General features: G+C 38.3%; 1 protein-coding gene across 2 annotated transcripts in view; it reads left to right on the forward strand.

Moving 5' to 3' along the window:
- Nucleotides 1-27,667, forward strand: part of TMC8 (transmembrane channel like 8) — a 216,632-nt gene that overhangs the window by 149,816 nt on the left and 39,149 nt on the right. For both annotated transcript variants that reach the window (XM_053706053.1, XM_053706045.1), the window contains exons 13-14: nt 9,102-9,232; nt 19,610-19,768. In XM_053706053.1, the coding sequence (XP_053562028.1) occupies nt 9,102-9,232; nt 19,610-19,768 (290 nt within the window). The remainder of the gene's footprint in view (nt 1-9,101; nt 9,233-19,609; nt 19,769-27,667) is intronic.

Raw genomic sequence — 27,667 nt, forward strand, 5'->3', positions numbered from 1 at the left:
TCATCGAACAATCAAGCGTTTCATTCAAAATAGTCAACAGGGTCGCAAGAAGCGTGTGGAAAAACCAAGGCGCAAAATAACTGCCCATGAACTGAGAAAAGTCAAGCGTGCAGCTGCCAAGATGCCACTTGCCACCAGTTTGGCCATATTTCAGAGCTGCAACATCACTGGAGTGCCCAAAAGCACAAGGTGTGCAATACTCAGAGACATGGCCAAGGTAAGAAAGGCTGAAAGACGACCACCACTGAACAAGACACACAAGCTGAAACGTCAAGACTGGGCCAAGAAATATCTCAAGACTGATTTTTCTAAGGTTTTATGGACTGATGAAATGAGAGTGAGTCTTGATGGGCCAGATGGATGGGCCCGTGGCTGGATTGGTAAAGGGCAGAGAGCTCCAGTCCGACTCAGACGCCAGCAAGGTGGAAGTGGAGTACTGGTTTGGGCTGGTATCATCAAAGATGAGCTTGTGGGGCCTTTTCGGGTTGAGGATGGAGTCAAGCTCAACTCCCAGTCCTACTGCCAGTTTCTGGAAGACACCTTCTTCAAGCAGTGGTACAGGAAGAAGTCTGCATCCTTCAAGAAAAACATGATTTTCATGCAGGACAATGCTCCATCACACGCGTCCAAGTACTCCACAGCGTGGCTGGCAAGAAAGGGTATAAAAGAAGAAAATCTAATGACATGGCCTCCTTGTTCACCTGATCTGAACCCCATTGAGAACCTGTGGTCCATCATCAAATGTGAGATTTACAAGGAGGGAAAACAGTACACCTCTCTGAACAGTGTCTGGGAGGCTGTGGTTGCTGCTGCATGCAATGTTGATGGTGAACAGATCAAAACACTGACAGAATCCATGGATGGCAGGCTTTTGAGTGTCCTTGCAAAGAAAGGTGGCTATATTGGTCACTGATTTGTTTTTGTTTTGTTTTTGAATGTCAGAAATGTATATTTGTGAATGTTGAGATGTTATATTGGTTTCACTGGTAAAAATAAATAATTGAAATGGGTATATATTTGTTTTTTGTTAAGTTGCCTAATAATTATGCACAGTAATAGTCACATGCACACACAGATATCCCCCTAAAATAGCTATAACTAAAAACAAACTAAAAACTACTTCCAAAACTATTCAGCTTTGATATTAATGAGTTTTTTGGGTTCATTGAGAACATGGTTCTTGTTCAATAATAAAATTAATCCTCAAAAATACAACTTGCCTAATAATTCTGCACTCCCTGTAAATATGCCCTCTGAATCAAGCCCTTTTACCCATCTTCCCCTTCAGTAACTCCCTTTCAATCTTATACCCTCCCCATTTTAATTAATGACAGCGGCAGATATGAATGTCCAGCTTGAAAGAGAGCTTACAATGTAAAGAAAAGTAAATAGGGGATTAAACTGGGTTGTTGACAGCAGGAATATCTTATTTTAATAGGATAAATTGGGAGAAAACTAAATTTATGCTTACCTGATAAATTATTTTCTTTCGGAATAATGATGGTTCACAGTCCTCCATAACATGTGAGATGTATTTCCTGCCACTAGGAGGAGGTCAAGAACCCAAACAAGATCTTTAAACCCCCCCCACCTCTCATCTCTCTCTTAGTTTATGTATTGCCTAATAGAGAATAGGAAAGGAAAGATAGGAAAGGCAAAGCAGGGTCTATAGAGGTGTATTTAGAGCTGTCGCCAATTATGAAGCGGGCAGGACCTGTGGACCATCATCATTCTGAAAGAAAATAATTTATCAGGTAAGCATAAACTTTGTTTTTGTTTGCAAAATGATAATGGTCCACAGTCCTCCATAACATATGGGATTAAAACCCAAGCAGATGGCCTATTTTACGGACAGGGTGGGACAATATTTTTTTTGACAGTTCCTGTTTAGCCAACACCATGGCCTGAAGGACTTTCCTGCCAAAAAAAAAGACATCAAAATGATAACATTTAGCAAAAGTATTTAGAGAAGACCATGTGGCAGCTTTGTAAATCTGCTCCAATGATGTGTCATTCTTAAAGGCCCACGATGTTGCCACTGCTCTTGTCGAGTGAGCTGTAATACGTTAAGGGGGCCACTTACCTGCCATCAAGTTAACCTTGTGAATCACATGTTTAAGGCAAGATATCAAAACTACCTTAGTAGTTTTTTGTGCTTTACAAGTGCCAGAATAATGCAGAAGCAAACTGAAAGTTTTCCGGAACTCTTTAGTAGTTTGGAGATAGAACTTCAAGGCTCTGACTATGTCCAGATTATGTAACAATCTTTCCTTAGAGTTAGCAGGATCTGGACAAAGAGAAGGAACAACAATTTCTTGATTGATGTGATCAGTAGAAACCACTTTAATAAGAAAATCATATTTGGTACGAAGTACAGCCTTATTCTTGTGAAAAATAAAAAATGGAGGATCACAGTATAGTGCTGACAATTTAGAAACTCTTCTAGCCAAAGAGATAGCAAACAAGAAAAGTACCTTCCAAGACAACAGTTTTATATCAATGGAATGCATTGGTTCAAAGGTAGGACCTTGAAGAACTGAAAGAACCATAGGTGTTATAACTGGCCTAATTTTAACTAACGTCTGAACAAAAGTCTGAACATCAGGCGGTTTTGCCAACTTCCTATGAAAAAGAACAGATAAAGCAGAATTTGACCTTTCAGGGAGCTAGCTAATAAAACCTGGTCAAGGCTGACCTACAAGAATTGAAGAATTCTCGGGATCTGAAAGTAACACCAAGAAAATCCTTTAGAGGAGCACCACACAAAATATGCTTTCCAAATCTTGTGGTAAATCCTTTGAGTCACAGGTTTCCTCGTCTGTATCAGATTGTCAATCACAGAATCTGAGAATCCTCTATGACTCAAAACTAGGCGTTCAACCTCAACGCCATTAAACTTAGAGATTTGAGATCCTGATGGAAAAGAGGACGTGGTGATAACAGGTCTTTATAACAGGTCTTGTCTCAGAAGAAGACGCCATGGAGCCGTTGAGGACATCTGTACTAGGTCCACATACCATGTCCTGTGGGCCAGGCTGGAGCAATTAATATTACAGATGCTGACTCCTGTTTGATCTGAGCAATGACTCTCGGAAGAAGAAAAAACTGAGGAAATAGTTATGCTAGATGGAATTCCCATTGACATATCAAGGTATCTACAATGTGAACCTTGGATCTCTTGATCTTGCCAAGTAGTTTGGAAGTCTGTGATTTAAGTGGGGAGCCATCAGATCTATGACCGGTAGACCCTATTTGATCACCAGCTGATAGAATAAGTTCTAATGGAGAGACCATTCCCCTGGATGGATTGACTGATGGCTGAGGTAATCTGCTTTGAAGTTCCAGAATATTTTTTGGCAACCTTGCCTCTAAAGGAGACCAAACACCCTTTGAGAATTTCAGACTGCCCCCCAGCCTGATAGACTTGCATTAGCACTGCAGATCTGTTGGCGCTGTACAAATAATCGATAATAATAATAATAATAAATCCATCCTTACAATGGCACATGACGGACGAAGAAAGGATGTCCCAAGTGTCAAATAAGGACTTTGAGTCCACCAAGACAGAGATTGTCTGACAGATGAATCCAGAGCGATTTGTTGCTCCAGATGTAGATAATTCTTTGACTACTGACTGAGCATGGATAGTTGAAGGATACATAAGTGAAAACAGGCAAAAGAAACCATAAGACCCACTAACTCCATGCACTGAGCTACAGATGGCAATGGAGTACTCTGCAGGGAGAGACATGCTCTCTGGAGTTTCAACCTGCACGGTTTTGTCAGGAACAGACGCATACTGACTAAATCTATTATGACTCCTAAAAATGTTACCCTTGCAGCAGGATATAATGAAATTTTCGGAACACTGATCTTCCAACCATGGTCTTAAAGAAATAATAGAAGCTTGCAAGTATGAATGATTGCTAATGACAGAGGAGCTTGCACCAGTATATTGTTCAGATAGAGTGCAATACAAATCCCCTGAGCTCTGGTGACTGTTAACAGAGCACCTAGCACCTTTGTAAAGATGCATGGAGCTGTAGCCAGACCAAATGGAAGAGCGTCAAACTGGTAGTGATCCCTGTGGATGAGAATGTGCAGGTATGCATCCTTGAGGTTTATTGTAGTCATAAATTGACCCTGTTGAATTAAGGGCAAGATTGTGCGAATGATCTCCATCTTGAAAGTGGGAACCCTGACAAACAAGTTTAAAGTCTTTAGATCTAAGACAGGTCTGTAAGTCCCTAACTTCTTTGGGTCAATGAACAGATTGGAGTAAAACCCTTGACCCTATTGAGATACAGGTACTGGGATAATTACCTCATATCCTCTAATTCCTGAACACAGCGTAGAAAGGCAGGCGGCTTTGACTGAAGTGTGGGAACATAAAACAGAAGGAATCGACCCCAAGGGTCCTGGACTGACGTGAACCAGGCCCCCTGAAAGAGACTCAGCCTGCCCCCTACCAGAACAGATTCTGGTTCAGGGCTGTACTTTAATGCTGATTTAGTAGTGTTGCTGGAACTTTTGGATTGCTTGTTCTATGAACATGAAGAACCTGGCTTCCGGGCTGACTTGGAGGGCTCAGGTTTCTTAGAAGAGGATGACTTCTGATATCCTGAGGAGCAAAAGGAACAAAACTGATTTCCCCTTCTGTTCTTTCCTTTTGGATTTTTATCCTGAGGGAGAAAGGCTCCTTTTCCACCAGTGACTGTCATAATAATAGAGTCCAAGTCTGAACCAAATTGAATTTTCCCTTGGCAGTTAAGAGTCAGCAGTCTATTTTTACATATCATGTCTGCTGATCCAGATTTTTACCATAAGGATCTCCTTGCCAGCAATGCTATAGACATATTTTAATTTTAATAATGTCCATCACAACATCACACAAATGCTTGAACCATTTTAAGTGTTTTAAGCGTTGATGTCACGCGCAATGACGTGATGACGTCAACCCGCAACTTTATTTAAACTTAACATTGTTAAGTATAGGTAAAGGGGGCATGCTGCTTAGGAACCTGTATCTCAGGCATCTAAGCAGCTACAGACCCCCCAAGACCCACCGTTAGAAAGGTAATTACCTAACCTTTCCAACAGTGTAAGTCTTAGGGAACTGGAAAAATAAAATAAAAAGTTAATAAAAAATAAAAAAAACCTTTGAACAGCTTAGCACTCAAAGGGTTAATGCAATTTTGTAAATCCTCAGTAGATAAATTGTCCACCACCATTTTAGCTAGGGAGTCACACCATAGTGTTCTTGCTGCCATGACCAGGTGAGAGAAATAGATGGTCTAAGTAAAAGACCTGTTCGAAGAAAGAGTTTCCTTAAGAAAGACTCTAATTTGCGGTCCATTTGGGTCTCTAAACAAAGTGCTTTTCTTCATAGGGGTAGCCTATGGGATTGTTTCCCACACTTTCACATTCTGTTCTGGAATAGGGTACATTTTCCTAAAACTTTTAGAAGGAGTGGAAGGTACACCTGGCTTTTTCCATTCTTTAGCAATATAGTCAGAGACTAAATCAGGGACCTGAAACACCTGTGGAATTGTTGGTGAAGCTTTGAAAACAATATTTAACTGGTTAAAAGAATAGTCTAGTCAAAATTAAACTTTTATGATTCAGATAGAGCAGGCGATTTTAAGCAACTTTCTAACTTAATCCTATTGACAATTTTTCTTTGTTCTCTTTGTATATTTATTTGAATGTAAACTTAGAAGCCGGCTCATTATTGGTTTAGCGCCTAGGTAGCACTTGCTGATTGGTGGCAACATTTAGAAACCAATTAGAAAGTGCTACCCAGGTGCTGAACCAAAAATGGGCCAGCTCCTATGCTTACATTTTTGCTTTTTCAATTAAAGATACAAAAAGAATGAAGAAAAATTGATAATAGGCGTAAATTAAAAAGTTGCATAAAATTGCATGCTCTATCTGAATGATGAAAGTTAAATTTTGAATAGACTATTCCTTTAACAGTCTTGTTTTCAGCAGCGTTTTCCTCAGAAAGTCTTTAATACCTCCTGCAATAAATTGCAAATATGCTCCACCTTAAATCTAAATGCATTGTCATATTCAGGATCAGGAACAGGTTCCCGTTTATCTGATGACACTTCCCCGTCAGAACTAGAAATATTTGCATCCTCAGAGTCAGAGCTCTGTAAGAGAGCAGGAATTTGGGGCTAAGGGGAAGGATTTTGCACATTTACTTCATGAGAATAAATCCCCAGATGTACGCTTCAGCTTACTTTGGGGATTTCCGCTAAACAATCTGACACAATTTTATACATGCTGCTTTTAAATTCAGGATTCTAATCTGTAGAGTACCCCTGAGTGACGAGTATTGGGCAAACTTTCCTCTGAAAAGTGGAAGGTTGTGTTTGGCTTCCAAACAAACTCTGAGGTACACAATTCTCACAGATTTTGCTGACATGGCATACTGGAACAGATTTGCAAAATAAACAAATATAGAGGAAATCAGAAACTGACTACTCTATAAAAATGTCAGTAGGGGCAGAAACATTTTGTTCCATGTTTGTACTTATATAATAAATAGTACAGAGAAAACCTGGTAGAGAGCCCTCTACACTATGAAACACTCCCTCAGACACTTACACAATCTCCCAGTGTACTAAGTATTAAAGCTCCAAGAAATAATAAAAGCCCTTAAGTAACCCCTGCCAACTCCTGTATGGGTACTCACCTCCTTCCTGGGACTGACAGGAAGTGGAAATTAAATTAGAATCAGGCCCCAACTGTTTTAGAAGAAATCTAGTCACTGAGTCTCCGGATTGAGAGAGAAAAGCCCAGAAACACTGAGGGGGTGGAGCTACCCCGGGAGCAAAGCTGGTGTCTTATAATTAAGAAAAAATAACACTTTTGGTTCTTTCTGACTAAAATAAAGTGCACCAAGCATAATAACCCCATAAATGTGATCAAATCATGTTCCCCAGCCTAATTGGAGCCTCCACTTCAAGACTGCATTGTGCACTAAGCTATTGCCTGTTCTCTAAAAGGGCCATACACCTAATAATTTAAAGGCACAGTATACACCAGTTTTCATATAACTGCATGTAATAGACACTACTATCAAGAAGAATATGCACTGATACTGATATAAAAAAAAACAGTATAAAACCTTTTAAACACTTACTTAGAAACTCACAGTTTAGCACTGTGGATTAGGTTAGGTGAAAGAGGCTGGGAACAGAGGACATCCCCCTCCCTTGCATATGAAAAAAACCCAGATTATACAAGCAGGAGCTGCAGGAATCTGAAGACATCCGTATACATCTAAAACTTTGGGACTTGTTTAGGAGCCTGAAAATTGGCGCATTGTGTTTTAAAAAAATAAGCAAAACTATACATTTGTACAAAAACACTCCCAGATGGACTATATACATGGATCATCTAGAAAATATTTCTGCAAAGAAAAATCTAGTGTACAATGTCGCTTTGAAAGTGCTCAAACAGATACCCCTGAAGCTGCAAGAGGGCTGTACAGGGTCAGAATCCTGATAGTGTTTCCAATGATGGTAGAACCATAAGGGACATAATAGGGAGAAAACAAAGTGTCATGAGGAGAGCAGGTTAAGTCCCCTGGCTATGCTGTACCTGTGTCAGAGTACCTTCGAATAGCCTCTGGACTGTGTCTGTACTGTGTAAAACTTACCTTATGCAGCACCCCTCCACTGGTTTACCAGGTATGTCAATCTATGTCAATGCAGCTGCAGCATTATCCAGTAGAGAACCCATCAAGTGCAGTTAACGAGTACCGCAGAGCATTGCAGTAGGAAAATACTGGAGTCCCTCAGGGGGAGGCTAGAGAGTCCCTGCGATGCCTAAGGGTAGTTACTGTATGGCTGAAGTCCCATTAGAGAAATGCTATGCACATAACAGGGTATTCCTATTTCACTTTATCATTCAGCTGCTGTGAAGAGTCTTTTCTTTCTTCTTTGTAAATGATACTCACCAGGGACTCTGAGTCTCACATAGGTCTTAGCTCCCAATTTGTAATCCATAAGCAAGTAGCTGGAACAACTCTATTCTCAACCATCTCCTACGAGGCTAAAAACAAAACTAAGAGAAAGGTGGGATGGTTTTAAAGCTCTTGTATGGGTTCTTGTCCTCCTCTTAATGGCGGGAAATATATCCCATATGTTATGGAGTACTATAGACCATCATCATTTTGTGAAAGAAGTATACCTCTTAATATTAGGAAGATTTAGGGCTAGATTACACGTGGCCCACTATATCGTGACCTTACTTACTAGCACTCATATTACAAGTTGAAAGTAAATTATTGTGCTCGAGTGCAAAGTCACCAGGTTAGCTCACTTGAAGACCTCGCATAAAGTGGGTTAAAAAAACAGTTGCACCAAACATAACATAAATAAATTAAAATAAAGTATTACACTCATATATACACTTTTTGATAAAAAATATTTTATATAAATATTAATTAAAATGTTTTATAAGGGTTAAATGGGATATGGTATTATATTCAATGGCTGGGGAGGTAGTAATTAGGGGCTATTGTGTTAGCGTTCTGGGTCAGCCATTATAGGGGATAGCTGTGAGGGGAGGTTAGTGTCTATTGCATTTGGAAGGAATCAGTCTGCGCTGGTAGGGTATTTTGCAGTGGGAGGTGGAGGTTTGGTTGAGTATATTGGGCAGGTACTGGGTCAGCAAGATTAAGGTCTTTTGTACTGGGAAAGATGTGATGTTTAGGGTTAATTGCAGAGGGGTGCAGGGCAGCAAGTTTGGTAATTTTGTGGTAGGCGCTCAGGATAGTGTATTAGGGCTTTATTTGCTTTGACTGCAGTGTTTATAACAGTTAGTTAACTCTCTAACTAAGTATTGTCTTTATTGTCTTTAACAAAGAGACTCATTACTCATTTTTGATTTTCATGTCCCTTTAATCCTTAGCAGTGTGTCTTAAATTGATATTTATTGTTCACTGTTTCTTTATGGTTAATCTGATGTTTAAAATGACAACCCTTGAAGAGTGGACACCTTGTACATAGACCTTATGCATGTTACTAACAGGATGGTGTCTATAGGGCCTTAACATATATTTTGTTTCTCTTTCCTTATTTGCGCAGTTCACACTTTACAGGCTGTGTGGTGTGTCTCAGCAACTGTTCCGAGCCTCCTCCTCCAAAATCTTCTTCCACTTTGTTTTGTTCCTTGGTTTGATGACAATATTTCTGCCACTGATATATATGGTGACAAGGTGAGAGGGCTCTTTGGAAAGAGCAACAAGTGAAGGTGATATGTAAAACCTGATGTGTGGTTTAATGTAGAGGACAGTAAGACGACAGGCATGACACTGAGAAAGTGTAAGAACTACATTCCTGCCTCAATAGCATGTCTGTGTATAGAGGGACAACAGAATGCACTTGCTATTAAGGCAGAAGGCAGTGAGATCAATGTGATAACAATGTGTCCAGATGCATTTTGAGGGTAGTGCATATCCATATACACACATAGGACTTTGGGGGGTAGTTATCAACGTGTCTACTTTCCTGCCTTCGCCGGCCCAATACGCCCGCCTAAGCTCGCCTACCTTCGCCGCCGCGGACCTGAAAAAATCCGCCTAAGTTATAAAAAAATGCTGTCAAAAAGCCGCGGGGCGATGAGCAGCGGACTGTGAGAGTTATCACTCATCCGATCTCGCTGCTCTTCAGCTGTTTGACAGCTTTCTTGCTAGCCTGTCACTACGCACTCACACTAAACTACACTGTTCTACCCCCTATACCGGCGCCCCCGGAGCCCCCCGCAACTAAATAAAGTTACTAACCCCTAAACCGCCGCTCCTAGACCCTGCCGCAAGTCTTATAAATGTATTAACCCCTAAACCGCCGCTCCTAGACCCCGCCGCAAGTCTTATAAATGTATTAACCCCTAAACCGCCGCTCCCGGACACCGCTGCCACCTACATTATACCTAGTAACCCCTATCCTGCCCCCCCTATACCGTCGCCCTCTATAATAAAGTTATTAACCCCTATCCTGCTGATCCCGCACCTCGCCGCAAATAAATAAATAGTTTAACCCCTAAACCGCCGCTCCCTATATTAAATTTATTAACCCCTATCCTTCCCCCCACTACACCGCCGCCACTGTTATAAAATTATTAACCCCTAAACCTAAGTCTAACACTAACCCTAACACCCCCCTAACTTAAATATTAATTAAATAAATCTAAATAATATTTCTTTTATTAACTAAATTAATCCTATTTAAAACTAAATACTTACCTGTAAAATAAACCCTAATATAGCTACAATATAAATAATAATTATATTGTAGCTATCTTAGGATTTATTTTTATTTTACAGGCAAATTTCAATTTATTTTAACTAGGTACAATAGCTATTAAATAGTTATTAACTATTTAATAGCTTACCTAGCTAAAATAAAGAGAAATTTACCTGTAAAATAAAAACTAACCTAAGTTACAATTACACTTAACACTACACTATACTTTAATAAATTATTCCTATTTAAAACTAAATACTTACCTGTAAAATAAACCCTAAGATAGCTACAATGTAATTAATAATTACATTGTAGCTATTTTATTATTTATATTTATTTTACAGGTAACTTTGTATTTATTTTAGCTAGTTAGAATAGTTATTAAATAGTTATTAACTATTTAATAACTACCTAGCTAAAAGAAATACAAAATTACCTGTAAAATAAATCCTAACCTAAGTTACAATTAAACCTAACACTACACTATCATTAAATAAATTAAATAAACTACCTACAAATAACTACAATTAAATACAATTACATAAACTAACTAAAGTACAAAAAATAAAAAAAGCTAAGGCCTAGATTTAGAGTTCGGCGGTAAAAGGGCTGTTAACGCTCCGCGGGCTTTTTTCTGGCCGCACCATAAATTTAACTCTGGTATTGAGAGTTAAAACAAATGCTGCGTTAGGCTCCAAAAAAGGAGCGTAGGGCATTTTTACCGCAAATGCAACTCTCGATACCAGAGTTGCTTACGGACGCGGCCGGCATAAAAAACGTGCTCGTGCACGATTCCCCCATAGGAAACAATGGGACTGTTTGAGCTGAAAAAAAAACTAACACCTGCAAAAAAGCAGCGTTCAGCTCCTAACGCAGCCCCATTGTTTCCTATGGGGAAACACTTCCTACGTCTGCACCTAACACTCTAACATGTACCCCGAGTCTAAACACCCCTAGCCTTACACTTATTAACCCCTAATCTGCCGCCCCCGCTATCGCTGACACCTGCATATTTTTTTTAACCCCTAATCTGCCGCTCCGTAAACCGCCGCAACCTACGTTATCCCTATGTACCCCTAATCTGCTGCCCTAACATCGCCGACCCCTATGTTATATTTATTAACCCCTAATCTGCCCCCCTCAACGTCGCCGACACCTGCCTACACTTATTAACTCCTAATCTGCCGAGCGGACCTGAGCGCTACTATAATAAAGTTATTAACCCCTAATCCGCCTCACTAACCCTATCATAAATGGTATTAACCCCTAATCTGCCCTCCCTAACATCGCCGACACCTACCTTCAATTATTAACCCCTAATCTTCCGATCGGAGCTCACCGCTATTCTAATAAATGTATTAACCCCTAAAGCTAAGTCTAACCCTAACACTAACACCCCCCTAACTTAAATATAATTTACATATAACGAAATAAATTAACTCTTATTAAATAAATTAATCCTATTTAAAGCTAAATACTTACCTGTAAAATAAACCCTATCAATAAAATAATTAAATAAACTACCTACAATTACCTACAATTAACCTAACACTACACTATCAATAAATTAAATAAACACAATTGCTACAAATAAATACAATTAAATAAACTAGCTAAAGTACAAAAAATAAAAAAGAACTAAGTTACAGAAAATAAAAAAATATTTACAAACATAAGAAATATATTACAACAATTTTAAACTAATTACACCTACTCTAAGCCCCCTAATAAAATAACAAAGCCCCCCAAAATAAAAAATTCCCTACCCTATTCTAAATTTAAAAAGTTACAAGCTCTTTTACCTTACCAGCCCTGAACAGGGCCCTTTGCGGGGCATGCCCCAAGAAGTTCAGCTCTTTTGCCTGTAAAAGAAAACATACAATACCCCCCCCCCAACATTACAACCCACCACCCACATACCCCTAATCTAACCCAAACCCCCCTTAAATAAACCTAACACTAATCCCCTGATGATCTTCCTACCTTGTCTTCACCATACCAGGTTCACCGATCCGTCCTGGCTCTGATATCTTCATCCAACCCAAGCGGGGGCTAGACATCCACTGAAGAAGTCCAGAAGAGGCTCCAAAGTCTTCATCCTATCCGGCAAGAAGAGGACATCCGGACCGGCAAACATCTTCTCCAAGCCGCATCTTCTATCTTCTTCCATCCGGTGCGGAGCGGGTCCATCTTGAAGCAGGCGACGCGGATCCATCCTCTTCTTCCGATGTCTCCCGACGAATGACGGTTCCTTTAAGGGACGTCATCCAAGATGGCGTCCCTCGAATTCCGATTGGCTGATAGGATTCTATCAGCCAATCGGAATTAAGGTAGGAATTTTCTGATTGGCTGATGGAATCAGCCAATCAGAATCAAGTTCAATCCGATTGGCTGATCCAATCAGCCAATCAGATTGAGCTCGCATTCTATTGGCTGTTCCGATCAGCCAATAGAATGCGAGCTCAATCTGATTGGCTGATTGGATCGGCCAATCGGATTGAACTAGATTCTGATTGGCTGATTCCATCAGCCAATCAGAAAATTCCTACCTTAATTCCGATTGGCTGATAGAATCCTATCAGCCAATCGGAATTCGAGGGACGCCATCTTGGATGACGTCCCTTAAAGGAACCGTCATTCGTCGGGAGACATCGGAAGAAGAGGATGGATCCGCGTCGCCTGCTTCAAGATGGACCCGCTCCGCACCGGATGGAAGAAGATAGAAGATGCGGCTTGGAGAAGATGTTTGCCGGTCCGGATGTCCTCTTCTTGCCGGATAGGATGAAGACTTTGGAGCCTCTTCTGGACTTCTTCAGTGGATGTCTAGCCCCCGCTTGGGTTGGATGAAGATATCGGAGCCAGGACGGATCGGTGAACCTGGTATGGTGAAGACAAGGTAGGAAGATCATCAGGGGATTAGTGTTAGGTTTATTTAAGGGGGGTTTGGGTTAGATTAGGGGTATGTGGGTGGTGGGTTGTAATGTTGGGGGGGGGGGTATTGTATGTTTTCTTTTACAGGCAAAAGAGCTGAACTTCTTGGGGCATGCCCCGCAAAGGGCCCTGTTCAGGGCTGGTAAGGTAAAAGAGCTTGTAACTTTTTAAATTTAGAATAGGGTAGGGAATTTTTTATTTTGGGGGGCTTTGTTATTTTATTAGGGGGCTTAGAGTAGGTGTAATTAGTTTAAAATTGTTGTAATATTTTTCTTATGTTTGTAAATATTTTTTTATTTTCTGTAACTTAGTTCTTTTTTATTTTTTGTACTTTAGCTAGTTTATTTAATTGTATTTATTTGTAGCAATTGTATTTAATTTATTTATTGATAGTGTAGTGTTAGGTTAATTGTAGGTAATTGTAGGTAGTTTATTTAATTATTTTATTGATAGGGTAGTGTTAGGTTTAATTATATCTTAGGTTAGGATTTATTTTACAGGTAATTTTGTAATTATTTTAACTAGGTAACTATTAAATAGTTCTTAACTATTTAATAGCTATTGTACCTAGTTAAAATAAATACCAAGTTGCCTGTAAAATAAATATTAATCCTAAAATAGCTAAAATATAATTATAATTTATATTGTAGCTATATTAGGGTTTATTTTACAGGTAAGTATTTAGCTTTAAATAGGATTAATTTATTTAATAAGAGTTAATTAATTTCGTTAGATTTAAATTATATTTAACTTAGGGGGGTGTTAGTGTTAGGGTTAGACTTAGCTTTAGGGGTTAATCAATTTATTAGAATAGCGGTGAGCTCCGATCGGAAGATTAGGGGTTAATAATTGAAGGTAGGTGTCGGCGATGTTAGGGAGGGCAGATTAGGGGTTAATACTATTTATGATAGGGTTAGTGAGACGGATTAGGGGTTAATAACTTTATTATAGTAGCGCTCAGGTCCGCTCGGCAGATTAGGGGTTAATAAGTGTAGGCAGGTGTCGGCGACGTTGAGGGGGGCAGATTAGGGGATAATAAATATAATATAGGGGTCGGCGGTGTTAGGGGTAGCAGATTAGGGGTACATAGGGATAACGTAGGTGGCGGCGCTTTGCGGTCGGAAGATTAGGGGTTAATTATTTTAAGTAGCTGGCGGCGATGTTGTGGGGGGCAGATTAGGGGTTAATAAATGTAATATAGGGGTCGGCGGGGTTAGGGGCAGCAGATTAGGGGTACATAAGTATAACGTAGGTGGCGGTCGGCAGATTAGGGGTTAAAATTTTTAATCGAGTGGCGGCGATGTGGGGGGACCTCGGTTTAGGGGTACATAGGTAGTTTATGGGTGTTAGTGTACTTTAGGGTACAGTAGTTAAGAGCTTTATAAACCGGCGTTAGCCAGAAAGCTCTTAACTCCTGCTATTTTCAGGCGGCTGGAATCTTGTCGTTAGAGCTCTAACGCTCACTGCAGAAACGACTCTAAATACCGGCGTTAGGAAGATCCCATTGAAAAGATAGGCTACGCAAATGGCGTAGGGGGATCTGCGGTATGGAAAAGTCGCGGCTGAAAAGTGAGCGTTAGACCCTTTAATCACTGACTCCAAATACCAGCGGGCGCCCAAAACCAGCGTTAGGAGCCTCTAACACTGGTTTTGACGGCTACCGCCGAACTCTAAATCTAGGCCTAAGTTACAAAAAATAAAAAAAATAAGTTACAAACATTTAAAAACATATTACAACAATTTTAAGCTACTTACACCTAATCTAAGCCCCCTAATAAAATAACAAACCCCCCCAAAATAAAAAAATGCCCTACCCTATTCTACATTAAAAAAGTTCAAAGCTCTTTTACCTTACCAGCCCTTAAAAGGGCCTTTTGTGGGGGCATGCCCCAAAGTTCAGCTCTTTTGCCTGTAAAAGAAAATACACCCCCCCCAACATTAAAACCCACCACCCACATACCCCTAATCTAACCCAAACCCCCCTTAAAATAACCTAACACTAATCCCCTGAAGATCATCCTACTTTTAGTTGTCTTCACTCAGCCGAGCCACCGATGGAACTGAAGAGGACATCCGGACTGGCAGAAGTTATCCTCCAAGGGGCGCTGAAGAAATCTTCCATCCGATGAAGTGATCCTCCAAGCGGCGCTGAAGAAATCTTCCATCCGGGCGAGGTCATCTTCCAAGAGGCGCTGAAGAAGTCTTCTATCCGGGCGAGGTCATCGTCGAAGCCGGGTCTTGAATCTTCATCCCGCCGACGCGGAACATCCTCCTTTCCCGACGAACTACCGACGAATGAAGGCTCCTTTAAGGGACGTCATCCAAGATGGCGTCCCTTCAATTCCGATTGGCTGATAGGATTCTATCAGCCAATCAGAATTAAGGTAGGAAAAATCTGATTGGCTGATGGAATCAGCCAATCAGATTCAAGTTCAATCCGATTGGCTGATCCAATCAGCCAATCAGATTGACCTCGCATTCTATTGGCTGTTCCGATCAGCCAATAGAATGCGAGCTCAATCTGATTGGCTGATTGGATCAGCCAATCGGATTGAACTTGAATCTGATTGGCTGATTTCATCAACCAATCAGATTTTTCCTACCTTAATTCCGATTGGCTGATAGAATCCTATCAGCCAATCGGAATTGAAGGGACGCCATCTTGGATGACGTCCCTTAAAGGAGCCTTCATTCGTCGGTAGTTCGTCGGGAAAGGAGGATGTTCCGCGTCGGCGGGATGAAGATTCAAGACCCGGCTTTGACGATGACCTCGCCCGGATAGAAGACTTCTTCAGCGCCTCTTGGAAGATGACCTCGCCCGGATGGAAGATTTCTTCAGCGCCGCTTGGAGGATCACTTCATCGGATGGAAGATTTCTTCAGCGCCCCTTGGAGGATAACTTCTGCCAGTCCGGATGTCCTCTTCAGTTCCATCGGTGGCTCGGCTGAGTGAAGACAACTAAAGGTAGGATGATCTTCAGGGGATTAGTGTTAGGTTATTTTAAGGGGGGTTTGGGTTAGATTAGGGGTATGTGGGTGGTGGGTTTTAATGTTGGGGGGGGGTTGTATTTTCTTTTACAGGCAAAAGAGCTGAACTTTGGGGCATGCCCCCACAAAAGGCCCTTTTAAGGGCTGGTAAGGTAAAAGAGCTTTGAACTTTTTTAATGTAGAATAGGGTAGGGCATTTTTTTATTTTGGGGGGGTTTGTTATTTTATTAGGGGGCTTAGATTAGGTGTAAGTAGCTTAAAATTGTTGTAATATGTTTTTAAATGTTTGTAACTTATTTTTTTTATTTTTTGTAACTTAGCTTTTTTTATTTTTTGTACTTTAGTTAGTCTATGTAATTGTATTTAATTGTAGTTATTTGTAGGTAGTTTATTTAATTTATTTAATGATAGTGTAGTGTTAGGTTTAATTGTAAATTAGGTTAGGATTTATTTTACAGGTAATTTTGTATTTCTTTTAGCTAGGTAGTTATTAAATAGTTAATAACTATTTAATAACTATTCTAACTAGCTAAAATAAATACAAAGTTACCTGTAAAATAAATATAAATCCTAAGATAGCTACAATGTAATTATTAATTATATTGTAGCTATCTTAGGGTTTATTTTACAGGTAAGTATTTAGTTTTAAATAGGAATAATTTATTAAAGTATAGTGTAGTGTTAGGTGTAATTATAACTTAGGTTAGGATTTATTTTACAGGTAAATTTCTCTTTATTTTAGCTAGGTAAGCTATTAAATAGTTAATAACTATTTAATATCTATTGTACCTAGTTAAAATAAATTGAAAGGTACCTGTAAAATAAAAATAAATCCTAAGATAGCTACAATATAATTATTATTTATATTGTAGCTATATTAGGGTTTATTTTAAAGGTAAATATTTAGTTTTAAATAGGATTAACTTAGTTAATAATAGAAATATTATTTAGATTTATTTAATTAATATTTTAGTTAGGGGGGTGTTAGGGTTAGTGTTAGACTTAGGTTTAGGGGTTAATAATTTTATTACAGTGGCGGCGGTGTAGTGGGGGGCAGGATAGGGGTTAATAAATTTATTATAGGTTGCGGGGGTCCGGGAGCGGCGGTTTAGGGGTTAAACTATTTATTTAGTTGCGGCGAGGTGTGGGATTTAGGGGTTAATACATTTATTATCGAGGGCGGCGGTATAGGGGGGCAGGATAGGGGTTACTAGGTATAATGTAGTTGGCGGTGGGCTCCGGGAGCGGCGGTTTAGGGGTTAATATGTATAGAGTAGCTTGCGGTGGGCTCCGGGAGCGGCGGTTTAGGGGGTAATACATTTATTTAGTTGCGGCGGTGTAGGGGGACAGATTAGGGGTGTTTAGACTCGGGGTACATGTTAGGGTGTTAGGTGCAGACAGCTCCCATAGGAATGAATGGGATGTCTGGCAGCAGCGAACTTGTACTTTCGCTATGGTCAGACTCCCATTGATTCCTATGGGATCCGCCGCCTCCAGGCTGGCGGTTTGAAAACCAGGTACGCTGGGCCGTAAAAGTGCCGAGCGTACCTGCTAGTTTTTTGATAACTAGCAAAAGTAGTGAGATTGTGCCGCGGAACATCTGGAGTGACGTAAGAATCGATCTGTGTCGGACTGAGTCCGGCGGATCGAAGCTTACGTCACAAAATTCTACTTTTGCCAGTCTGAAGCCTTTGATAACTAAGGCGAATCAGCCTCGCCACAAATACGCTGCGGAATTCCAGCGTATTTGAGGTTGACGGCTTGATAACTAGGCCCCTTTACGTTGATGTTAAAGGGACATTATACACTCATTTTTTCTTTGCATAAATGTTTTGTAGATTATCTATTTATATAGCCCATTAAGTTTTTTTTTTTTTTACAAAAAATGTATAGTTTTGCTTATTTTTAAATAACATTGCTCTGATTTTCAGACTCCTAACTAAGCCCCAAAGTTTTATGAGAATACTGTCAGCTACCTTCTCCAGCTTGCTCCTGTTTGTGTAAAGGGTCTTTTCATATGCAAAAGAAGGGGGAGAGGGAGGGTCTTATTTCCCACTTGCAGTGGGCTTTCCAGCTACCTTTTACACAGAGCTAAACTGGAAGCTTCTAAGTAAGTTTTTAAACAGTTTTATAATGGATTCTTATATCAGTATCTGTGCATCTTATTCTTTATAGTAGTGTCTATTACATGCAGTTATATTAAAATGAGTGTATACTGTCCCTTTAAGTAACATAATCATTATTATTTACTGACATCTTTTTATATGCTTGTCTCTAAATGATAATGGCACTCGTGTTATAGCATTACATTTCAATTAACCCTAACCGTTACTTTGCCCCAGCACAATAAATCATATCAGTTACCCTAACTTTGACCCAAATGCTATAAAGTGGCTGATCTGAATCCACTATAAATTCCTCATTGTAAAATACCACCACTAATATTAAATCACTCACTACACTGTCAATTACGCCACTGCAACTTAAGTACCAATCTTATTATTATTCATTTTTTATTAAAAGCAGCTCCCCCCTTTTTCAACACAACTCACTTTTAGTGATAGCCAGTTACGATACAATTGGTCATTTTTAGTACAGTTTCTATAGTTCATTCAACTAGACTCTCATAGGTGATACATTCTTAAAATTTAACTTAACAGAGCCCCCTTTTTTGCAATTCTATATAAACATGACCTGGATGCTTGTTCATAGGTATTAGACTTTGTATGCCTTGCCCCACACCACTTGATTGTGGGGGTATTCTCATGGAACCTCAGGTTTTATTTATTAGTCAGCAATTATAAATAGTTGGAACTTAGCCATTCCTTTGCTTCACTGAGGGAATCTTGCTTTTAAGTCCAAATAAGTTAAAGAATTGCTAATAATAACTAAAACATAAATAAGAACAATGATAACCATAAACATGTAAACTTTGAGATGCTTGTTTATTTTTATGTTTTTCATACATTAGTTTGTTAATATTGTACTGTGAACCTGTATTTCAAATGCTATTTTCTGTGTGGTTTACTAAGGGTTAATGATTGTGGGGAGGTTTCATAAACCATTGTTTAATTAATGGATTATCCAATCAGCTATACCCTTAGGGTATATACATGTTCAGTTATATGACACATTTAGGTCACAGATGAAGATCCGAAACGCGTCTGACCGTTTTTTCTACATGTAGATGGTTTTATTGTTTTGTTTTACTTTCCATGTTTGACCTTTGACCAGCAATAAAGATGTATTTTTTCCACCCGTGATCCGTTTTTCACTCGTGTTTCCAACTTAAGTACCCTCCCAACACAATCCCTGCTAAATGATCCAACATAACATTGTAAACCACCAGTTTTACTTTCACTACATTTTGTCTTTGTCATCTGTTATAATAACCAGCATTGCAATATTTTTAACTGTTGAATTCTTTGACAGTGCTCGACCTTCCCATTCCTGTGGTTTGTTCACAAATTATACTACTGCATGGGAGGCCGTACAGAACAGCGCAAGGGCAACGCTTCATCCTGTATTCCTGGCTGTACTGGACATCATCTCTTCAGATCTCTTTGCCTATGTATTGCTCATCATTCTCAGGTAATAGGGCCAACTCACCAACCAGACCCTTCTGTCCTACCTTCTCTCATGTTTTTTGTCCTTTCAAAAAAAGAATTATCTTCCCTATTAAATAGATCATTTTACCCTCTGCGACATATCAAATAAAGTGAACATTTATATGGACTTTGTAGAGGAAAAAATGACATGATCTAATACAATAGCATATTCATATTCATACCTCTTAAGGTTACACTAAAGCTCTGTGTAACACCTTTGGTCACCCGGCAAGAAAAATATTTATTTGCATGTGTCACATTAACCTATTGTCATCACAAGACACCTTCAACACTCCATATGAATGCCATATGTAACTTGGCATGACAGACATACTTCTGTAGTCACTTCAGGACAACAACAGCTACAAATGGCATGATTTAATATTACATATTTGATTTAATGGGACAGTCTACTCCAAAACTGTTATTGTTTAAAAGATATATAACACCATTACTACCCATTCCTGATCTTTGCATACCCAATATTGTTATATTAATATACTTTATAACATCTAAAACTCTAAATCTCTGCTTGTTTAAGCTCCTGCAGGCAGCCTTTATCTCAGGCCATTTCATAAGCTTTTTACAGCAAGACAGAGCTAGTTAAAAGGAACATAAATCCATCATTTTTTTTATTTTATAATTCAGAACTTTCTAATTTACTTCTATTAACCAATTTGCTTCATTCTTCTGGTATCCTTTGTTGAATGAGCAGCAATGCACTACTTGGAGCTAGCTAAAAACATTGGGTGAGCCAATGACAAGAGGCATATATATATATATGCAGCTACCAATCAGCAGCAAGCTCCCAGTAGTGTATTGCTGCTCATGAGCTTAGCTAGGATTGATTTTCAACATAGGATACCAAGAGAATGAAGCAAATTAGATAATAGAAGTACATTGGAATGTTGTTTAAAATTCCATGTTCTCTCTGAATCACGAACGTTTTAATTTTGACTATTCTGTGCTCACTCCTTTAGGAGTTACAAATGAGACTGCATCTATTGGCTAAAATGCAAGTCATAAACAGACCTGAGATAATGGAGCAGTCTGCAGAGGCTTAGATACAAGTTAACCACATTGGTAAAAACTATATTAAAATTATAGTGTTGGTTATGCAAAACTGGGGAATAAAGGGATTAATAAAGAAATTATCTATCTTTTTAAACAATCACAATTTTGGAGTAGACTGTCCCTTTAAGTCTCACTGGCATTGTTGTGATTGTCACTAACAATACTGGCGCTATTAAAATAATTTTTTTTACAGGAGATCTCTTACATAGTAAACTTGTTGAGTAGATATACATCTGAAGAAGAGACCTTTGAGGTCCTGAAAGCTTATGGAATAAAAAAACTTGATTTTGTTGGTCCATTAAAAGCTATCAGAATCTACTAAAGGAACATTCTCTGTGGGACCAATATGGCAATAACCCTTTTTCTGTTATAGTAAACTATTGTAATGCATTTACATCTGCACCACTGCTAACCCATCTAAATGCATCTATTAGGTTGACAGGACGGGCAGATCCCCTTAGCTGTTCAAGATATCATGTAGTGAACACATACAGATACTGTATATGAATCTATAGATATGTGTGTGCCTTGTTCCCTGTATACAACATCTCCAATAGGGATGAATGGAGCTTTAATGAATCAATATCATGTAGTGAACACATACATATACTGTATATGAATCTATAGATATGTGTGTGCCTTGTTCCCTGTATACAACATCTCCAATAGGGATGAATGGAGCTTTAATGAATCAATATCATGTAGTGAACACATACATATACTGTATATGAATCTATAGATATGTGTGTGCCTTGTTCCCTGTATAAAACATCTCCAATAGGGATGAATGGAGCTTTAATGAATCAATATCATGTAGTGAACACATACAGATACTGTATATGAATCTATAGATATGTGTGTGCCTTGTTCCCTGTATACAACATCTCCAATAGGGATGAATGGAGCTTTAATGAATCAATATCATGTAGTGAACACATACATATACTGTATATGAATCTATAGATATGTGTGTGCCTTGTTCCCTGTATACAACATCTCCAATAGGGATGAATGGAGCTTTAATGAATCAATATCATGTAGTGAACACATACAGATATATACTGTATATAAATCTATAGATATGTGTGTGCCTTGTTCCCTGTATACAACATCTCCAATAGGGATGAATGGAGCTTTAATGAATCAATATCATGTATGTTAATAAACCTCTAGAATGTCTCCTGTGTTTGATATATGTGCAAGATAAAAGACTGTTTGCAAATAGCCGTAAAATAGTGCCTAGAGGTGTTGAATTCGATAAGCCAGAACTGAGCTTGAAAAGTGACTTAAAAATGTATTGTGATCAGCAAGAATGTTTTGACTCCATAGGGAAAATAGAGTTGTTGTTGAAGATCTGAAAAACTGTTTTGTGAGCGTGCGAATCAACCTTTTCAGCCACTGCCAATAGATTGTAACCGAGGCCTAAGTTTGTGCTAAATTAGCAGATAAAATTATTGAAATATAATTTTTAAAGAAAAAAATTCACATACATTTGTAAGGATTTCCAAGCCATTTTGGCACCCATGGTGGCTGACATAGCAAAGATTCATCCCTTTAATTGCTGGTAATATCTAATGAAAGGATACAAGTTTTATCATTTTTAAAAACATGCAGAGGCCAAATAATGCAACTGACCTATCATCTGGCTTGTTTTGCCAAGGTTCTTGGTTAAACTCGAGACGATCATTTTTTAAAATGATAATATATTAGAATTCTTAAAGGGACAGTAAAGTCAAAATTAAACTTTCAGGTAAAAATAGAGTTTTCAGAGACTTTCCAATTTACTTCCATTATCTAATTGTGCAAAGTATTTTTATATGCACACTTTTTGAAGTACCAGCTCCTACTGAGCATGTGCACAAGTTCACTGAGTATAGTAGTCTGTGGTTGGCTGATGTCTGGCACATGATACAGGGCATGGCAACTGAAGGGAAAAATTGCTTTTCTTCTGTGTTTAATGGTCTTTTAGCAAAATACTAACAATTCTTTAAAATAACTATAGAAAATCAGGCACAAAAAAGAAAGTGGTGTAAAACATACAAAAAGGGTACAGAACGTATACATTCTTAAATAATGCAAGTGAGAAAGTGATATATAATATGATACAATATAAAAATACTTCAAAAATGTCACCATCATTTTTAAGTATATTTTATTATTGTATCACTTTTTATTTATTTATCACTTTTTTATTGCACTTTTGTATATATGTTTTTGTGATATTTGAAAGTTGTGACACTATTTTTGTATATATTCTTGAATAATGTTTGCAGCTACTGCACCATATCCTGTTGCTGCATTATTTCTTATATTTCTGCTTTTTGCTGCTCACTTCTACAGAAATGTGTAATTGCTGCACAGTAACCATGTGTTACAAGCCAGTCATAATAAAGGGTTAAAACAGGGAGGTCAAGGGTGCCACATGTCTTAGCTAGCAAGAAAACTGTAACAGGACTTCAGTGCTCCACCCAATCTAACCACTACCATTTCTACACAAAACTATTGTCAGCCGCGTACATAAGCGTTCACAATATATATTGTACAAGTATAGCAGAATTATCTCTCTTTTTTTCTTATAACAGCAACTTATACATACATAGTAACATAGTAGATAAGGTTGAAAAAAGACTGAAGTCCATCGAGTTCAACCTATACAAATCTAAAATACTTTCAAAAAGCTCCAGTTAAGCTTAAATAACCTCATTAAAATGTGACCCATTTAATACTAGCAATCATATCCATTAATTTTGTTTATATACAGAAATTTATCCAGACTATTTTTAAATGTATCTATGGTATTGGCATTCACTACCTCCTTTGGTAATGAGTTCCACAATTTTATTGCTCTTACAGTGCAAAAACATTTCCGTTGCAGGAGATTAAATCTCCTTTCCTCCAACCTTAAATTATGACCTCTTGTCAGAAACAATTTTCTTGGAATAAACAGAGCTTCTGCCATCTCTGTATATGGGCCTTGAATATATTTATATAAAGTAATCATGTCACCTCTCAAGCGCCTTTTTTCTAAAGAAAACAGACCCAGTTTGGCTAGCCTCTCCTCATAGGTTAATTTCTCCAATCCCCTTATTAGCTTTGTGGCCCTTCTCTGAACTTTTTCTAGTTTTGCAATATCTTTTTTAGCAATCGGTCCCCAGAACTGCACTACAAACTCAAGGTGAGGTCTTACCAGGGCTTTATATAATGACAGAATTATGCTTTCCTCCCTTGAATCAATGCCTCTTTTAATACATGCTAGTATCATATTAGCCTTTGAAGCCGCTGCCCTGCATTGTGCACCCATCTTTAGCTTGTTATCTATTACTACTCCCAAATCCCTTTCTTGCTGTGTTTGGCTAAGTCTTGTCCCATTTAAAAAATACGTAGCCTGCTTATTTTTACTTCCAAAATGTAGAACCTTGCATTTTTCCGTATTAAATCTCATTTTCCATTCACTTGCCCATAGTTCTAATTTTAGCAAATCCCTTTGTAAAGAGTGTTCGTCCTGCTCTGACCTAATGACCTTACTTAACTTAGTATCATCTGCAAAAATAGAGATGTCGCTATTTAATCCTTGCTCCAAGTCATTTATAAAAATATTAAAAAGAACAGGGCCCAGTCCCTGGGGGACGCCACTGATTACCTTTGTCCAATATGAGTATGATCCATTTACTACTACTCGTTGCTCCCTATCTTTTATCCAGTTATTTATCCATGAGCTAACATTTTCAGCTATTCCCAGTCCCTTAATTGTGTGCATTAATCTCTCATGTGGCACTGTATCAAATGCCTTTGCAAAATCTAAGTATATCACATCAACTGATTCCCCTTTATCTATATTTTTACTTACTTCCTCGTAGAATCTAATTAGATTAGTTTGACATTATCTATTTCTCCTAAAGCCATGCTGATTAGAACTCATAATCTTGTTTACACGAATATGCTCATCAATATAATCCTTTTATAATCCCTTCAAGTATCTTCCCCACTATTGATGTCCAACTAACTGGTCTATAGCTTCCTGGATCATCCCTGCTTCCCTTTTTGAAGAGTGGCACCACATCAGCTTTACGCCAATCCTGGGGTACCATGCCTGAGGATAATGAGTCTTGAAAAATTAAGAGTAAAGGTTTGTCTATAACAGTGCTAAGTTCCCTTATATTCCATCTGGGCCTGGAGTTTTTATTTACCTTAATATTTTCCAGTTTTTTCCTGATATCCTCTAAACAAAACCCAGTTAGTGGTATGGACTGGCATGTTCTATTCTGTTCCAAAGTATCATTCAATGGTTCCTCTCTTGTGTATACTGAAGAAAAAAAACTGATTTAGTACCTCAGCCTTCTCCCTGTCATTATTTATCATGCTACCCTCCACGCATTTTAATGTACCTATATTATCCTTCTTAGATTTTTTGCTATTTATGTACTTAAAAAACCTTTTAGGGTTAGACTTAGAATCCTTGGCAATTAATTTTTCATTTTCAATTTTGGCTAATTTGATTGCTTTTTTGCATGCTTTGTTACATTCCTTATAGATATTGTATGTTGAGTCTGTACTATTTTCTTTTAAAAATTTAAATGCCCTAGGTTTTTTCCTAATTTCTCTTAACACATTTTTATTTAGCCATAACGGCTTTGTTTTTTTATTTTTTATAACCATATGGTATTTGTTTATATGTATATTATATTTAACACATTAATAAATATTATCCATTTATCCTCTGTATTTTTATTAAAAAATACATTGTCCCAATTTATATTATTTAATGATTTCCTTAAATCGTTGAATTTTGCTTCCTAGAAATTAAAAGTCTTAGTTAAACCTTTAAAACACTGCATATGAAAAGAGATTTCAAATGTGACCATGTTATGATCACTTACCCAAATGTTCTTTAACTTCTATGTTTGATATTATATCTGTATTGTTTGATAGCACTAAATCCAATATAGCTTTACTCCTAGTTGGCTCCTCTATTAATTATGACAAGAAGTTATCCCTGAGAACATTTAAAAATCTATCCCCCTTAGCTGAATTACTAGTTTCATTGGCCCAGCCATACATATAGTAACATCATCTCCATTCTAAAATAGAAGCTGTTAGATTTACTTATGTGCTTTCTGAATTAATTTTAATATGTGTTTGAGAAAGTTTTCTACCACAGTAGACCAGACAGATTTTCATAATTTTATTATGTATATATTCGATCTTATTTCCATGTACACAGGATAATTCTATCTTGTATTTTTCACTTTTTTAAGATGCCTTTTTGGTTATTTTGGATTAAAATATGATACATAAAATATGTTTATATTCTTATATTCTTTATATTTAGTCTAAATCCTATAGCTAGCTCAACCTGTAAATATACAAAAAATATCACAGGTCTATGGAACCATGTTGATTTCATGACTGCAATAAAAATTGCTGTCTTTTATTTACGAAGGCTTATCAACCTCCATAGCTAGTTTATTCCTGTAAATTCATATATTTCTTAAAGCATAGAGCCAACTGTCCTGTTTTTTTTCTGGGACAGTCACATTTTCGTGGCTTCTTGTCCCTACCTTTAAAGTCTGTTTCTTGTTCAATTTAGTCTGTATTTAGTTTTAAAATATTGTATGCAGTGCAGTACTCCAAGATTTTCATTTTACTCTATTGTCTGTTTCCAATATGTTTTTCTGTAGTATTCTTTGTCTGTAGTATTCTTTGAAGTTTAGCAGTGTCTAGACCAGGTGTCAGATAAGAGGGAGCCATGATATGTGATATATAATATCATTGTGGGAAGGAGCCAAAGGGTGAGGAAGTAAGGCATCTCATTAGTGTTGCACAATGTTGAATATGTGTAAATGCCCCCATTTATATACTGAGGCTTTGCTTAGCAGGGAGTAAGACATCAGGCTCCTCATGTGTCCCTGATCTTTCCCTGCTCCCATTGTCATTGTATTTCCCGGCTACTTGGACTTAGCTACGTTTATCCATTTATGAACCTTCGCTGCCTGCCTTGAGGAGCAGACCTTGCTGTTGTCTGCTCCTCTTGTACCTATGGCTTGGACTTTATTAATAAAGCCCTCATGCCACTACAGACCTCATAGGATCCTGTCCTCAGCTCCAGGTTTTTCTAGAGGTTGTGCTTGTAATGGTGTGGTGTCTCACTGATTGGCCTACCAGGTCAGTGACATAATAACCGAGCCTGCTATGGAACTCGCAGCGATAGCTGTAATGCTCTCAGCCCTTACCCAGCAAGTGGCAGCCTTGGCGCAATGTGCAGGAACTTTCAAACCGGTCAAGCTGCTATACTACATCATGAAAGACAACATTCTGAAGCAGTTTCTTTTGCCACCTTCACCTCCAGTACCAGATACAATACCAACAGTTCCTCCCCTGCTGGCATCCAACCCAGAAGCCACCATTGCTTTGCTTGTATATTTTTCTGGCCTCAGATCTGCATATCTTATGTTTATCACGGACTGTGAACCAATGTTTTCTCTTAAACCACGTACATAATTCTAAGACTTTATCAAAGCCAGGTCATCCATCTCCCTTTTATCCGGTCAACTTCAAACCTGGGCCCTTCTTCATGCCAACAGTCCTGTCCTGTACTCCTCAAAGTACTTTGTCCAGGCTAGGAACACCATTTATGATGACCTGCTGCGCTCCTCTGCTGCTCGTCCCACTCTCTGCTCTCTAAAGCAAAGCCATAGTAGTGTGGAAGAGTACATCACTAAATTCAGTGAAATAAAATCTGATAGAGAGCTCAAAGAAATTAGACTTATTGACCAGTTCTGCAATGGGTTATCTGAACCCCCCTAAAGAT

This window comes from Bombina bombina, chromosome 1, assembly GCF_027579735.1.
Source record: "Bombina bombina isolate aBomBom1 chromosome 1, aBomBom1.pri, whole genome shotgun sequence".
In the NCBI taxonomy this organism is placed as follows: domain Eukaryota; kingdom Metazoa; phylum Chordata; class Amphibia; order Anura; family Bombinatoridae; genus Bombina; species Bombina bombina.